General features: G+C 40.1%; 1 protein-coding gene across 12 annotated transcripts in view; it reads left to right on the plus strand.

The window, feature by feature from the left end:
• The window catches only part of UNC79 (unc-79 subunit of NALCN channel complex), a 238,665-nt gene that overhangs the window by 207,794 nt on the left and 13,527 nt on the right, over positions 1–17,344 (plus strand). For all 12 annotated transcript variants that reach the window (XM_077910403.1, XM_077910396.1, XM_077910402.1 and 9 more), the window contains 5 exons: positions 7–111; positions 8,147–8,224; positions 13,633–13,722; positions 15,563–15,738; positions 16,597–16,783. In XM_077910403.1, coding sequence (XP_077766529.1) covers positions 7–111; positions 8,147–8,224; positions 13,633–13,722; positions 15,563–15,738; positions 16,597–16,783 — 636 coding nt within the window. The remainder of the gene's footprint in view (positions 1–6; positions 112–8,146; positions 8,225–13,632; positions 13,723–15,562; positions 15,739–16,596; positions 16,784–17,344) is intronic.

A 17,344-nucleotide genomic window follows, 5' to 3' on the forward strand; every position in this document is an offset into this window, starting at 1 on the left:
GTTTAGGAGCGGGATAAATTCTACTTGTCTCGTGGTGTTGTTCTGGAACTCCTGCAGGCCCTGAAGCTCAAGTCCCCTTTACCAGATACAAACCTCCTCCTGCTTGTCCAGGTGGGCTTATGTGTGTTGTACTTTCCATGAGATCCACTATGTTTGGAAAGATTAAGGAAGGTGTGGGGATATTGCACAAATCAAATAACTCTGCCCAGAAATGAGAAATAATCTATCTTATATGAGCCATAATCAAAGCAATATTATGCACTCAGCACTTGCACTGGCTAAACCAGATGAAAAAGGAGCATTTATTTTGTTCCTATGGTGGAACTAGTTCTGTGAGGGGCTAAAAGAAGAATGGAATAGTAATTTCTGTCCTCAAGAAATATACATCTGGGTAGGTCAGAGGGCAGATCATTAACAGCTACTAGAACTGGAATGGGATTAATGAAGCCACAAATAAGGGACCAGGCTAAGATCTGGATGCAGAATTACCTACATATGGATGGGTTGTCAGATCTCTGTGAAGCAGAAATGAAGCTGAGGGTGGGCCCAACCATATATAGTCAAGTGGCAGGACGTGTGTAGTCCGACCGGGGTAGCCAGTGGATGTGAAAAGCACCAGCACCCATAGGAGTCCTGAGGCAGAGGGACTGGAATGCATACAAGGCAGGTTCTGGAGAACTTACAGTGTCAATGCTTTTGGCTGTAGGGTTACTGATGAGGGACCAAAGACCTCCATCCCTGGCATTCTTAGCTCAGCAACTTAGACAAGTGTGCAGGTTTTTTATCACATGAGACAGGCTTTGACAGGTGAGAGAGATATATATAAACAAAATCCTGGGGGGAGTTTAGAACAGGAGGCATCCCATCTCTTATGATGTGAACTCAGGGAAAACTTTATGAAGGAGGTAGCATTTGAGCTGGGCCACAAAAGACTGGTGGATGCAGGCAAAAGTCTTTCTGTGAGGTTGGGTTTTAGCACTGGGGGCTAAGCAATGGGGGGAGACTTCAAGAGGAAGGTGGAATAAACTTAGGGATGATCACCTAAGGATAGAGTTGAGAAAAGCAGGCTGGCTGTGCTAGAGACATCAGCATTGGGTAGACTGGGATCCCACCTCACACTCCAAGGGCTGAGGCTAGACTTAAAGACGTGGCCATGAGCTACAGCTGAGACCAGGTTGTCTGTCATTCAGACTGCCTTTGCGCAAAGTGCGCAGGAAATGAGTCATAGCTGTTGTATTTCTTCCTGATGAGTGGTAAGACCAGTCCCAGAGTCTGGGCCTACAAGGTTGGTCAAATGACCAGGGGAAAATAGGAGCTTGAGATCAAGGAACTAGATAAGTGACCCTGGATCTTAGGTACTATGGGTGCCATTTGGAAAGATGAGGGAGGAGACCTTATAAGCACCTGTTATTATGCTGGGTGCTTTCCATCCTCCTCGCATTTAATCCTTATAACCATGGGATGTATTAGTTCGTATCGCAGATGAGAGACTGAAGCTATCAGTGGGGGTTCAGTGACTTGCCGAAGACCACGTAGCTGACATAAGTGGTGTCCACCTCTGCCACAGTCTACTCAGTGTGGAGCCCTGCCTAGTCAGGTTCCCAGCATCACTTGCCCCTCTTACCTTCTCAACTCCTAGCTGTTGCACTGCTCTCCCCTCTCTCCACACAAATGCAGTCTTCTGGCCTCTGGCTGACAAAAGGAATTTTGCTCAAACTCTGCTTTTTAATCAGATCACTTCCTGTACCGAAAGCCCACACTGACCTGAACAACGAGGTCTTCCATCACCTGGCCACACTGGCCATTGGCCAATAGCCATATTGACTATTCAATACTATCTCTCACTACAAATAGTTACAGACTACCTACCTCGGGCTAGGTTTGAGGAGATACGGTGATGTAAGACATTAACCCTATCCCGATAGTATGCTAACCACTACACCGGAAGTGTACCTAGTATGTAGAATACTAGAGCAGAGGGAGTGGCCAGCTCAGCCTGGGAGATGGAAGAAGGCTCAGTAAGCCAGTAGGAGCCCTGACCTGGCCCAGGTGCTGGGGAAGTGAATAAGCCATTGCCCTTTCCTTCCAGGAGTTTATTCTGCAGTAGGTGAAGTTGACATGTAAAGAGACATTTCCAGTACAGTGAAGTGGGTACAATACGGTACCCACTGAGTAAGGAAGTGGTTGTGGAAGACGGACTGTGTGGACTTTGAAGTATGTGCAGAAATTTAGGAGTTTACCCAGGAGACAACGAGGAACAACAGCTGTCATTTAGCCTTTAATATTCACTACTGGTCTCCCTCCTCCACCACCATATACTACTAGTCCTTAGAACCAGAATTGAATGTTCCTCAAAGGCATGAAACTTAATGAGAAGTTGGTGTGCTTTCAGTGAGCCATGGGCTAGTCTTCCGGGGTGCACTGAAGCCCTCTGAGAGCAGTGATTGCTGGCCAGTGCCAGCAGTGAATGTCAGGCATGATGCAGTCAGAACGAAAGGCCTTGCGTTGTGCCAGAATGCTAGATAGCCCAAGAGGAAGACAAGAAAAATCACAGCCAGGAAATACCTGTGTTCCTTTTTTTAAAGATTTTATTTATTTATTCATGACAGACAGAGAGAGAGAGAGGCAGAGACACAGGCAGAGGGAGAAGCAGGCTCCATGCAGGGAGTCCGATGTGGGACTCGATCCCTGGTCTCCCGGATCACATCCCAAGCAGAAGGCGGCGCTAAACCGCTGAGCCACCAGGGCTGCCCAATACCTGTGTTCCTAAGGAGGGGCTGACTCTGAATCTCTTCCATTGGCCAGCCTCTCCTACTTAAGCTTCAGCAGCTTCACTTTAGAAAAAAAGAATTTATTTATTTGAGAGAGAGAGCACAAGTGGGAGGGAGGGACAGAGGATGAGGGAGAAGCAGGCTCACCACTGAGCAGTGAGCCTGATGTGGGGCTTGATCCAGGATCCTGAGATCATGACCTGAGCCAAAGGCAGACACTTAACCTATGGAACCACTCAGGCACCCCAGTTTCACTGCCTTTGAGTATAAGCAACTTTGACACCAACTGACCATAAGGATTAATGGTATTCACGCTGGTTTGGAGAAGAGGGCAGGTGAACTGGGCTTAGGGATTTAAGCTAGCAGGTTGACAGTGTCTGGGAGTAACTTGCTTCCGATGGTGTTCCGGATGGGGACCTGCCACCTCAAAACAGCGTAGGTTTCCAGGCCCTACAGGTGCTTTCCTGCCTCCATGTTCCCTTAATTGCCCTCAGTCATGAATGGAGCTGATCTCTGTGGCTGATCTTCTTGGGGTCTAGCACCCCATGCAGTGTCTGCTGCCAGGGGTTGGTTTTCTGTGAAGTCAACCATAATAAGCACTTGTCACAAGACAGCAAAAGAACACTGACAGTTTAAATTGCCCGGTACTTAAGGAAACCATGAAAACAGTGATTATTGCATCACCACTAGGTGAATAAATAACAAAAACAAATTAGCTTTAGGAATAAAGAAGCCAAAAAAAGTAAGTTGTTCTGAGTATGGTTTTTTGGATTCTCATATACCATTTCAAATAAATACCATTTTCATCTTTTTAGAACAAGTATGCATTTGTCATTGAATCATTAAATTTTAAGAATCAAGTTGTAAGATTATTTAGGTTGGAGAGATATTTCGGAGACACTTAGAGGTCATGTCCATGAGAACCGACTTTATGAATAATATTTCAGTCTCCCCAATTAGAAAATGGTAAACATTACGCCATTTTGAAGTAATATATTTTTGTTCTCCGTACTCTTAGAATAAACTGTTTTCATTGCTGAGAGAAATAAAAATTAAGCACACTTAAAAAACCTGAGGTAGTTTCTTTATATTCCCAATGGTTTCTGGCTAAGCCATGGAGAGAGGTCCTCCCTGGGGCTCCTCATGGGCTGAGGGAAAGGGATCTTTCATCTCTCTTCATGAATAGGACATCTTTCTACAGATTTTTCCTAGTTCCTTTTCTCTTGCCCTTGGCTGAAGTATTCCTGCAGGGTTTTCTGGAAGATATCGGAGGTGATAGCCTGTTGTCTGGTAGCTTCTCTTAGGCCAGAGAATCTAGTCTGGAGTCCGAGAGAAGCTTTCCTCTTTACTGATGGACATCAGCTCCTGGTACCTGGAGGACCAGTCTCACAGTATGGACAGATAACATGTCTGGGGCTGACAATGCCTTCCTCCATAGGTATCAGTGATCATCATCTGATGGCAGTGGGAGTGGCTTTGTTTAACTCAAGATACAACTTGGAAACGGGAAGGAAAGCATTGGTTGGAAGGAAAAAATGCCCCAGTGATCTGTCATGAATGACACTGGTTCCTTTAGAGACAAGAGAGTCAGTTGCTCAGACCTTGGATTTACCCTTCATTCTTTCCTCCCACAGGGACCAGGAGGGTACTTCCGTTAGTACTTCTCTAATCCCGTACTAGGTAGATGAGTTTATGGACATGGAGCTGTTGCTAGTCTTCTTATAGATAGAGACCTCTGTTGTTTGCCAAATACTCTGCCCTTAAAGAACAATGGAACATTTTCCCAAGGGATGTGGGGCCACCCAAGTTTTAAATGTTTCTTTTTTTTTTTTTTTTTTTTAATGTTTCAAGGTAGGATAGGTACCAATTGTTTTTTTTTTAATTCCTAGAAATTCTTTCTGGAGGCCTGGTATCATGGGAAATTTCCCACCTATTCACTGTGGTCATCTAGCTGTGACTCCTAATACTTGTTTCAACTTTCTTATCAAGTCTTAGACATGCAAATGGATTCTTTACTTTTTAAAGAAATGTGGCTTTGAGATAGGAAAGAATTTGCTAAATTGAAAAAGTAAAAAGGTCCATTCTTCAGAATCTAGGTTGTCAACCATTAGGACATAGCTCTTCTGCACTTTGGACAGATGCCCTATGTTTTTTTAATTCAGACATGTGGACATTTTTGCTTTCACCCACAATATCTTCTCTTCTGATGGCCTGCTGTAATATCTTATATGTGATAGGTTATTGTAAGTGTTCTCTAGTTGGATTAGAGCAGAGTCTTCATAATAGAGATAACTCACTAAGAGCCTCTGTGAAAGCTATAGAAGCTCAAATCAAAACAAATTTCCTCAGCTCCTATTATGTGTCAAGAGTAGACTTTCTGCTAATTTGCATCTGGTACTCCCACTGTGTGGGATACACCTGTACAGTCAAGTGTGAGAAACCATGTGGGTGAAAGATTCTCTTTTAAAGATAGGTGAGTGGTGGGCTGGAGGACAAAGAAATAGCTGTTGTCTTTAAGTTAAAGATACTATTGACGTGGGGCTATTATTATTAGTTGAGTTAGTAATAATCTGATCACTCTCTGGATGAAAGATGGAGATATTATTTTGAGTCTCACTTTGATAATGAAATTAGTAATGACACATAATGGATGTCGTGTTTCTTTTGTATTCTTTTGTGTTCATGCGGGAGTGCGTGTTTCATTAGACATATTTCTGTCTCAAAGTATAGAATTCTTCTTTCTGCAATAAACATCCTTTCTCTGGTTTTAGTTATATCTTTATATTGTGAGCAGTTCTATAAAATCATAATGGGGTTTTGCAGTTTATGGTTGGCAGCTGTGTAAAAAGACAAAAGTATTTATTGAGGTTTTAATTGTATATATTATGTAAAAATTGCACTAGATTTATGTATTTTTATTTAAGAAAAAAATTTTTTTTTAATTTTAAATAAACTCCATACCACATACGGGTCTTGAACTCACAACCTTGAGATCAAGAGTTGCATGCTCTATCAGCTGAGCCAGCCAGACACCTTCTAAATTAAACTGGATTTAAATGCATGTATTTGATAAAAATCAAATAATACATAATTTTAGAGGCCCTATCTACTTTGATACACCAGAGACTCTGTGGTACTTCCATAAATGTTGGGGTGGATTTTTTTATTAATTCTGACTTCTAAAAGTTACCACAAATCAGACATTTTAATTTGGCCTCACATAATTGACATTAGTAAGCTGACAACCGACTTCCATTATGCTGCTCATTTGGCTTTTCTGAGTATGGCAGGTGAGGAGGACTTCTGCTGAAAGGAGAGACATTGAAGTTTTGCTTCTCCACAGATCTTCTGTTGCTCTCAAGGACACAGCCAGGCTGTGCAAGCACACACGAGGGGGCCATACAAAAGCACATGCTGTGCTCTGACACCACCGCAGAGCATCCCTGCTGCCTGGGCTTCCCTCCCCTCACACTTACATACACTTCTGTCTACCCCTTGGCTCTCGGCTCTCATTTCTGCTGTAAAGAAAGTAATTAAAGTGTTGGTATCCTGGCAGAGGTTTTGAAACTTAGTTATGAGTAGTTTGTCGAGATTGCAGACTCAGATAGCTTTTGAAAATACATTTTATGGGAAAACATGCAGTATCTGCCAGGAGATTGGGACTGTTTCTTCTTTTGGCCCTGTACTTCTAGCCAATATTTTACTTTTTTACTGAAAGGTTCTGGTCAAAGTTATAGGCTCTCTCTTAAAAAAAAAAAATCCTGATTTATTTATTTTTTTCTTATATTAGGAATAAGTCCAAGTTGGAGGGCTGCATGAGCATTTCTGAATAAAATAATGGAACATTTTAGGATTTCCTGGATGCTACTAGCTGGTACTTTCTTTGCCAGATTCAGAGTTAATGGCCAAATAGATCCTTCAGTTTTCTGTAACTGTATTTGAGGCAAATGGAAATGATTGTGTGAGAATGGAGAATGGAGATATGGAACTACACCTGCCTCGAGGCTTTCAGAGACAACTGTGCTTGCTGTCCTCTGGCCTGCAGCTCAGTTCTGCAATGAAATACTCCTCCTGGAGCACCACACTTGAAGAGCAGCTCTTGAGCAAAAAGTCTCAGGGTGCCCTCAGAAGGTCTTTGGCTGAAATCTCTGCGTTGTTAGCCAGAACCTGCCCCTATTAATAATGCTCTAATTCTGAGCCCTGATTAGCCTGACAATATGCTGGTTTGTATTCTTCATCAGGCTCCCTTGAGCTTTTCTCTATGATCTGAACCCATATTACTTTTCCCCGGTCTGCCAGGGTCCTGACTTACCTTACACGACTCATCATCATGACCTACCTAACTTTTCTGTGCTCTTCTAGTGTGAGAGTGGAATGAGGTAGGAGGAGGAGTTGTCAGTGTCAAAGCTTCTTTCAGAGCCACTGAACTATGCAGAAAAGCAGCTCTGGATCCCAGACTAGTTGGGGCCACTGGCCAGGGGCCAGGGAAGAGAAATTAAGCAGGACCTAATAGCTCACAGCGAACTCTGCAGACTTCATGTTTAAATTTTTCCTGAAACTATTAGTATATAGTTGGGTATTGCATGAAGTGGGAAACACTTATAAAATCTGTAATGAAGCAAATTAAATAGTAACCTGGCAAATCCATCCCCCATCATGATCTTGTCGTAACTGTGATTAATTGATTCTTTCACAAAGTTTTGCTGAGCCCCTCGATGATGTCAGGCAGGAAGCTAGTGCTGGGGGTCAGGTGCATGGAGTCTGTGCCCTCAGAAAGCTTGTAGCAGGTTGCAAAATAGACTCCTAGGTTACTGCAGTCTCATGTCGTGACTATCCAGTGGAAGCGTGTCAAGAGGCAAGGACGGGAGTGGGGGTCGTTATCAGCACAGAGGGGAGGTGTGGGTGAAGTGAGAGAGGGAAGACCAGAAGCTGAGGGTCCTCAGATGGGGAAAAAACAGGTAGATTACTTACAATGAATTTGATTGTTTTTCTGTTTTTGTCTTAAATGTATAATGTAATGATGAAGTCTGGAAAAATCTATGTGAATTCAGGAACTGTCGAGAAGCACTAAAGAATAAACAGAATAACTTCAGAATAAGTCTGACAGCATTGCCGTCTTTCCCCTTTGACTGAGTGCACCATTTCACTGCCATGTAGCTGTCTGGGTAAAAGTAAGAATCTGTGTGTCAATCTCAATTCTACAATTCTGAATTTCTGATAGGAACCAGCTGTTGTGATTAGCAAGTCCCACATATCCAGGGCAGATTGTCACAAGAGTAAACACTAATGCATTTAAGCCAAGTTAATAAAACTATAAATAACTTATTACTGTCCAAGTGCTCTTAAAAGTAATTATGCTTTCAATTTCTTATTAGTTTATTTGTGCAGATGCTGGAACCAAACTAGCGGAGTCAACAATCCTGAGCAAGCAGATGATTGCTTCTGTACCTGGAGTAAGTCCTGGCTGAATTAACTATCTGTGTTTTATATTTCTTCTCATTTCCCCATTTAGTAAAGAGGCATTTCTGGTCTGTGTCCTGGTTCACTCTTGATAAACACTGTAAAACTGAGAACATATTAACATTAAAAAAAAAAAAGAAAGAAAGAAAGAAAGAAAGAAAGCACTAGTGAAAATTTAAGTTAATCGCAGTCCCTGGAAACTTTTAATTCCAGGAGACATCAGTAAAACTGAAGCAGCCAGTTAAAGGAAGGAAAGAAATTACCAGACATACAAAATACATTTGATTACAATTCAATTTTTCCAGAATCAATTTTCTTTTACTGGCTCCCATTAACCAACTCAATTTAACCACTGCCAGAAAGAAATAAGCATTATGATACTTTGGTTTTCTTTGTAATATTTCCTCTGAAAATTAAAAAAAAATTCCCATTATTATGAACCAGTGAACTATTTGGTAAAATAGGTTAAGATTTTCACTGACAGAGCTAACAATGAGAAACCACCATAACATTGAGAGTAAGTTGACTGCAACGAAACTCAAGAAACTGTAGAGATATTTATTGTTAGTTGAAAAAAAAGTATTTAAGTTTTAAATTATTTAAATTATTTAAATTTTCAGTAGGGAAATTTTTAAAGAAAAAGGATCACCTATAATCCCTCTGCCACTTTCATTGCTACTGTGTATGTGTGTGTATGTATATATATATTCCTACAAAGACAATCCTCATGTTTATTTTGAATTATATCCTTGGCATAAATTCCTTAGAAAGTAGGAATGTCTTAATGCTATGTACTCTCCTATTGTTTTCTAAAAGAGTTTTTATTAATTTACATTTATAAGTATACCAGTTTTATTTACAATGTTAAACATTATTTTATTAAAATACTAGTTATTTAATTTTTTTTGATATGGAAAAATTTTATGACAGAGAAATAATAATCACAACACAGAGATAGTTTTGTTGCCACCATACTAATATATTTTCTTTCACTTTTTCTCTGCATATTTTTTTAAACCTAATTAAATTATAATATAGATGCAGCTTTGGTTTCATATATCCCAAGCATTATCTCCAAAGTTTGATGGCTCACGTCTTGTGAATGCACCATAGAATAGTGCTTAAGTGGATGTGGGTTAGACTCACAGCAGCATCTGAGGTCTGCCATTTACTAGCTGTGTGATCAGGAAAGTTATTTAACCTATAATTCTTTGATTTGTATTATCTATAGAATGGGATATAATAGGGCCCAATGTCTAGTTTGGGGATTGAATGAGATAATGCACAGAAAGCATATTAACATGATGCCAGATATATAGTAAATGCTAAGTAAACATTACCTATTATATATATTAACATTAATTATTTTGTGATATTTTTGTTAATTTCAATATTTTGCAGTCATAACTAATATGTGAGAAACATCTTTGTGCTTAAGTCTTCATCTATCTTTGAGACTATAATAAATTTTTGGGAGTAGAATTACTAGACTATGTTTTTTTAAAGAGATCTTAATAGTAGTTAGGGTGATAGAAGATGCCATGAGATGAATTTCCAGCCACCTAACACACAGAAAATTGACTGTTTGCTCATATTAAGTTTAAATGGGTATCCTGATTAGTAGAAGGAGGAGGACTCCCATATGAAAGTTTGGGGATCAGGTTCCTTCTGTCATGTGCAGTCCTCTGCAATCTGCATGTAGGTGGGAAAGAGAAGAGAATATTGTACATGGAAGGTTTTCATGAGCCAGGTCTGAATGATGCATATTTCTTCTACTCACACTCATTGGCTAGAACTGTCATATGGCCACTCCTGACTGCAAGAGATGGTGGGAAATTTGGTCTAGTTGCATGGGAGGGAAGAAGAGAAGCAGTTCTATAAGGACTTAGCCAGTCTGCTGCACACTCACTAGTTTCCTTATTAATTCTTTAAAACTCAGTATTTGCCACCTACATGATAGCTTAAAAATAATATACCTAATAAATAAGAATTTTGTTGAAATCATTAAGTAAAAGACAAACATTCCTATAACAGAAAAGCAAAAAGTTAGAGGATCCATATACAGAATCTTTTCCAGTGCCCAGTAAGCCATTCAGACAAAATATGCCTTTTACCGTCACTAACAATTGGTGAACTATAAATTAATACAAAGTATTATAATATTTAAAAACATAAAAATTGAAATCAGCTAGCAAATCAGCAGATCTTTCTTAATGATTAAACTTATTGATGATGTAAAACAAGCATTCTTTTAAGCTGCTAGTGGTAGTGAAAAATGGTACCCCCTTGCCAAAGAACAATTTGAGAATTTATTTCTAGTACTGTGTTTGAGAAAATAATTTAATAATAAATATAAATAAAATAAAATACTTTAATATACACATAAAGAATATATTTATTAAAGTAGCATTTAAAATAGTAAAAATATGAAAATAAAATTAAGATCTAACATTAGCATGTTGTTTTTAATTTTTTACTTTTTAAAAGATTTTATTTATTTATTTATTAGGGAGTGAGAGAGCACAAGCAGGGGGGAGGAACAGAAGGAGAAACAATCTCCCTGCTAAGAAGGGAGCCTGACTTGGGACTCAATTTCAGGACCCTGGAATCATGACCTGAGCTGAAGGCAGACACTTAGCTGACTGAGCCACCGAGGCACCCTAGCATATTGTTTTTTAAAAACTCTTTTGAGTATAGTGGACATTTGAATTACTTTCACATCTTGGCTACTATACATAATGCTGCGATAAACATAGGGGTGCGTATATCTTTTAGAATTAGTGTTTTTGTTTTCTTTGGATAAATACCTAGTAGTAGAATTTTTGGATCACTCTGTGTTTCTATTTTTAATTTTTTTGAGGAATCTCTATACTGTTTCTGCAGTGGCTGCACCAGTTTACATCCCCATCAACACTGTACAAGAGTTCCTTTTGCTCCACATCCTTGCCAACACTTGTTATTTCTTATCTTTTTTTATTTTAGCTATTCTGACAGGTGTGGGGTGGATATCTCATTGCGGATTTGTTTTGGTTTTTTGTTTCTTTTTTTAAAGATCATTGTGATTTTGATTTGCATTTCCCTGGTAATGAGTGATGTTGAGCATCTTTTCATCTGTCTGTTGGCCATCTGTATGTCTTCTTTGGAGAAATGTCTTTTTAGATATTCTGCCCATTTTTTAATCAGATTTTTTTGGTGTTGATTAATATTAGTGTATTGTTTAAATAAAGTAAGTTACCTCCATAAAATAGATTATTTTGTGGCTACCAAATCAAGTTTCCAAAGAGTAATTAGTTGGAAAATGCTTATGAAGGATTTAATTTTAAAGCAGGCTAGAAAAATGATCTCAGCCTTATAAAAATTACGTGTATATGTGTATATTATATGCGTTCAAAAATGTTGGAAACAAATATTGATAGTGACTGTCTCACTGATGGAAGACAGGAACTAGGACAGTGATTTTTCTCTCTTTTGTTAATTTCTATTTTCCAAATTGAAAATGTGTCACTTTTACAATCTCAAAAACATAACTTTGAAATGAGATATGAGTTTCAAGGAAGAATTGGGTATGAGTCACTTCCATTCATGTTTTTACGTTTAGATCGCTTTTCAGCACCTTAGCATCAGTTTCCCTATTGAAATGAATATGGGCATTCTGAAACAAGTGGAGCTTGACTCTTTATGTTTTTTGCTTTTTTATTTTTTTTATTTTTTATTTTTTTATTTTTTTTTATTTTTTTTTTATTTATTTATTTATTTTTTTTGTTTTTTGCTTTTTTAAAAAACAACACACCTAAGGTTATGCCTATGTTTTTGCAAAGTAAAAAAGAAAAAAAAGGTGGGTGGGGAGATTGGAAATGATATGCTTCGTTTTATAAGGGTAGATGGCTAAGATGATCCTGCACTTGAAGGCTTTTATTAGATATAGATGCTGTCTCTGGAGCCAAAGTAACTGGATATTAGTAAATTCATCGCTCTCATTTTTTTGAAAGTTAAAGTGAAAAGACAAATATTGAATAATGCACCTAGTAATTATTTTCCTTGACATTTGCCTCACTGAAATGGTATAAAATATTGCCTATGAAAGAAACAAATCCCTTTGAAGAAATTAAAGAACAGAGTGTATGCTCCTATTTGCATGACATGTGAAAGGTCAGAGAAAATGAAATAAATAGGGGGGAAATCCTTTCTTGCACTAAAGGATTAATATTCCAAAAGCAGGAACACAATAACCTTTTATAATTCCTTCACTTGATTTAAATTAAAAGAAGAAAACCTTAGAACATACAAAATGCTTGGAAAACACCCTGACAGAACTGCCAATGACCTTATTTTACTGTTTGTTATCCTGTCAGAGGAACTGACAGGCGTAACATTCTAGAAGAGATAGAAGGTGATATAGTTCAGGGCTGTGCAGATTTACATGAATATGGGAAAATGAGAGCCACTGGGTGAGCTAGTTAAGTCTATAATGTTCCAGATTTTCCAAAAGAAAGCTAAGAAAGGCCTTAGCATAGTATTCAGATGGCTTCAAAGATGACGGCCTGCTTTTGATCCACATTATACACAGCCTGATGTGTGGGTTCTCTCATACAGCTTTGATGGAGCAGCCTGTCTGTTCATTTGCCTTTTCTTTGCTTATAATCCTAAATTCACTGCATTGCCCTGGGCGGGCTTATGCCATTTAATAACGGGAGATGCAAGTATGCTTTCTTTTCCTTGAAAACTTCTCAAACATGCTGCTGGTGTGTGGGGAAGATGATCATTTCTTTTCTCTCTCTCTTTATCCGTGGCAGGAACACAGCAATCATACATTTATCTATTTAATAGTACGCCTACTGTGTATAAGGAGCTAAATGATAAATGACTTGAATATAAGAATTTGGGGCTCTTTCAGTACATGTGATGTTTGTTTATATCCTGTTCTTCTTCGATGGGAAAAGATTCAAGCTTCTGGTGTTGGAATTAGGTGGCACATATTTGATGTGTACCTAAGGACTCCCCAGAGGGATAAGGGTTACTCTAGTTGTAGGGTGATTCATGTCTTAAACTCTCTGATCCGAATGGCTTTACAGAGGTTTGATCTCTGTATCCAGTCCAGTTGAAGAACAAGCACACAAAAACCAGTTAGATCACCCAGTGGAGAAAAAGCAGGTTAACGCTGTCTACCCTAGGCTGTCCCTGTGTCTTAGCTCTCCACCTCCAGCCTTTCATCAGTTTTTGTCCAAGCGGTAGGCAGTTAGTCACAGACTGTGGAGAGGAATGGAGTGAGTCAGAACCCCAGAAACTGACACAACTCATTAGTAAACCGTGTGAAGTCAGAACGAGACAGTGACTGCAGGCAGGGCCACAGTGAAAGGCCATGACTTGGGAGGGCACCCCCAGCGCTATCCTTGTGTTTCAGTGTGGGACGGCTGCGATGGAGTGTGTGCGGCAGTACATCAACGAAGTGCTGGACTTCATGGCAGACATGCACACGCTCACCAAACTGAAGGTAAGAGGGCTTCCAAAGCTCGTCTCTGAACAAGACACAGAGATGTTTAGAGAACTAAGCAGACCGGATGGGATTTATTATTCCCTGGGGCAGCAGCTGGGGTGCTGTCTAACCAGCCTGGACCCTTGGGAGTCTGGAGCACTGAGTTTCCAGCCTGTGCAGAGAGGGAAAAGAAAGAAAGGATGTTTACATGGCAGGAGTTATGTGCATAGCTTTAATTCTACCATTTATTTGGTTCTCATGATGCCTCAGTTTTACAGATTTAGAAACTGAGGCCCAGGATGATACGGTAATTTGCTCAAGGTGGCTGTACCGATAATGGGTGGAGTCAGGGTTGACCTAAAACTGTAGTGGCTCCCCAGTCATTCTCTTTTCGCTATGACACTTAGTGTCACTTAACTACCTTGAGCCTCAGTTTGCAAGAAAAGCCTAAAATCTACCTTTGTCGAAGGTTATGAGGTTTGACGTGGCATTGTGCATGTGAAGAGACTTTTGTGAACCATAACACATTATGCAAACATTAGCCTTTCATGGTGATCTGCATCAAAGCTCTCTTCTTCAAGGAAATAATTAAAGACAAGGGTTAGAACAAAATCTGATTTGCATATGGACAAAATCCCAGTGAAGTTGTTGAGCTCCTTGACTGATTGCTTTGCAGGGTGGGGCGAATTGCTGATACAAGTCAACTTCCCTGCCTGAAGTCAACTAGGGAACTAAAAGATTGATAGTCTCAGAGATCTGGGGAAGGCCCCAGACAGAGGGCAGAAGGAAATCCAAACATGGTCCAAGCAGCAGCAGATTGCAAGCTGGCGGTAAATGATGCCTTTTTGATAAACAGGATCTAGTTGTCTCAGAACGTCATCAGCTACAAATGCAGTTCCTCTATCTCCCAACTACATTTCCAGGCTCTGCTCGGATGATCCAGATCTTTCTTGGAATAGGGATAGATTTGCAAATGCTAGGTGGAAAGTAGACCCAGAATGTAAACTGCTGACTTCTTGCAGTATCTGAACCCAATTGTTCCTAAGCAAAATCCCCTGGCCCTTGACCATGCACTGGTTACTAACTGCTGAGTCTGGTTGCCCATGCTCAAATGACATTAATATCAAGTATAAAGAAGAGGAAAAAAAAAAGTATAAAGAAGAGGAAGCATTGTTACCTAAACATTTAAGCTAGTTTTATAGTCACTTTCAAAATACAGAGAACACAATAAGAAGAATCCATGATGATCAAAAGGTTGGGGACTAGAGGTATAATTCAACACTCTAATTTGACATAGATTAGGAGGCAGATCAGAGAGGGCAAATGGCTTAACTAAAGCCATATGACTAATTAGGGAGGAACTGGGGCTGGAACATAGGTCTCAATTTCCAGTTCAGTGGTCTTTCCACTAAGCCACACTGAGGAAAGGAGTTTTTCTGCATTAATTCAACAAATATATATTGAGCACCTATAATATCCCTGGTGTTGTTCTAGACATGTAGGGATGCAAAAGTGAGCAAAAAGACACGGTAGCTGTGCTCATTTAATTTATAGTCTGGTAGTGGGGGCCAATTTTAATGAAAATTTCATACAAGATAAAGTAAAAGTGTGACTTTCATAATTGCTATGAAGAAGGGTAAAACAGTAGTACAGGAACTTCCCATAGGATGACATGACCTAGCCAGGGAAGTCAAGGAAGGCTTCCTGGAGGAAGTGACACTTGAGCTAAAATCTGGGTTATATGCTTGGGAGCATGGTAGAAGGTGAGGGAATGACAGCCTGATCTTTTTTTTAAAGAGTGACCTGGAAGGTTTTCAGATATTCTGCCAAAGTCATGAGATACCATTTGCTTTTGCAGAGCCACATGAAGACATGTTCCCAGCCTCTGCATGAAGATACCTTTGGTGGACATCTCAAAGTTGGCCTGGCTCAGATTGCAGCCATGGAAATCTCACGGGGCAACCACAGAGATAACAAAGCTGTGATTCGCTATCTGCCTTGGCTCTATCATCCCCCTTCTGCAATGCAGCAAGGGTAAGGTCCTTATTAGTTCAGCAGCAAGGGCTAGAAGACGTATCAAAGATTTATGGAAGTGGGATGTGATTAGTTGGGAAGACTGGAACCGAGCCTCATCTTCATCCTTGCTGACCTGGCAGCACTTTTGGACACAAGCGCTTCCTGATATGCTGCCAATGAAAGGAACTTGCCTTCACACAAAAACCTCAGCCATATCCTGGTGGATGGTGAAAACTTGGAGCTTAGAAGTGCCATTTTAACTCTTAATTCGAACTAGTTAAACACATACATAGCTTCTGCCTTCAAAGAGCATGTCGGATTGCAGCTGAAACAAAACCCGTAGCAGAGAGGAGATGATGTGGTGGAGACACAAGGGAGAGGGGTGCTGGGCTGGTTTCAGGCTGCCATTTTGCATGATCAGCTTCCTGGCTGGAGGGGAGGCTGACAGTCGGGGTGAGGAGGGCAGGAAGGCAGCAGGAAGAAATGACAAGAAGGCTGGAAAATGGGTGGCTGTGTGTTAGGTGCCCATCTCTATTCCTTCCCCTCTAGTGGGGATGTCAAACCTTCCAATGAGAAAAAAGGAAAGAATTTAGAAAAAGAAGCCTGTCGGAAGGGCAGCCAGGTTGGTGGAAGATGATTTTTAATTCCATATCACCAGAAGCTGCTCTTTTCTCAAGCAGCTAAGGTCCGGGATCAGAGCCGGAAACCAGAAAAACAGATACATCACTTTGTTGGCACTCTGTCACCTTGGTGTTTTATTGTATGTAATTGTCCATAAAACCACACTTTTAATGCCCTCCGTCAATAAGCAGTTGGTGAGCACCCAACAAAACAGAAACCATAAAATCACCTCTAACACTTCCTTCTACCTCCCAGGCCAAAAGAATTCATCGAGTGTGTCTCCCGCATCCGTCTTCTGTCCTGGCTTCTCTTGGGCTCCCTCACTCATAATGCAGTGTGTCCAAATGCCTCCTCTCCGTGCCTGCCCATACCTCTGGATGCAGGCTCTCATATCGCAGACCATCTTATTGTTATTCTGATTGGATTTCCAGAGCAATCAAAGGTAAGTGATTTCTGCAAGCTGAAGACCATAGGCATCGAAATTGCTAATGGAAACCCTTATCAGCCAATTTTGTTTCTTCTGAAAAGAAAATGCATCTTATCACTTGCCCTCCTGTGGATGTTAGGAAAGCAGCTTTGTGCTAATGCCTTATTTAAAATTGTTTAAATTCCTACACTATCTTTGCTTCCCCCTTAAATTGTCTTTCAGTTTACTTTTATGAAGATCAAGTATGGAGGCAAGCAAGAATTAACTTCCTGGGCATTTCTGTCTCAAAATAATGAAGAGAAATAAGAGGCTAGCAATATAATAAAAATCCTATGATCAGTTTTTGGAACCCAATATGAGTTTGAGGCAAATTTTCGCTATCATTTTTCATGTGCTATCTATTCAGCTCACATCTCTAGAGATAGATATATAAAGATACAAAATGAAAATAAGTCCAATTGGGAACTCACTAATCTGCACACTAGAGTGACCTACACAGAGGAACTTTGTAAATTGTAGAGACAGATGATGTGCTTAAGGGGATAAAGTAAACCCCAGGCGGGGGTTTTGCAGTCA

Source organism: Canis aureus, chromosome 9, assembly GCF_053574225.1.
Source record: "Canis aureus isolate CA01 chromosome 9, VMU_Caureus_v.1.0, whole genome shotgun sequence".
Lineage (NCBI taxonomy): Eukaryota > Metazoa > Chordata > Mammalia > Carnivora > Canidae > Canis > Canis aureus.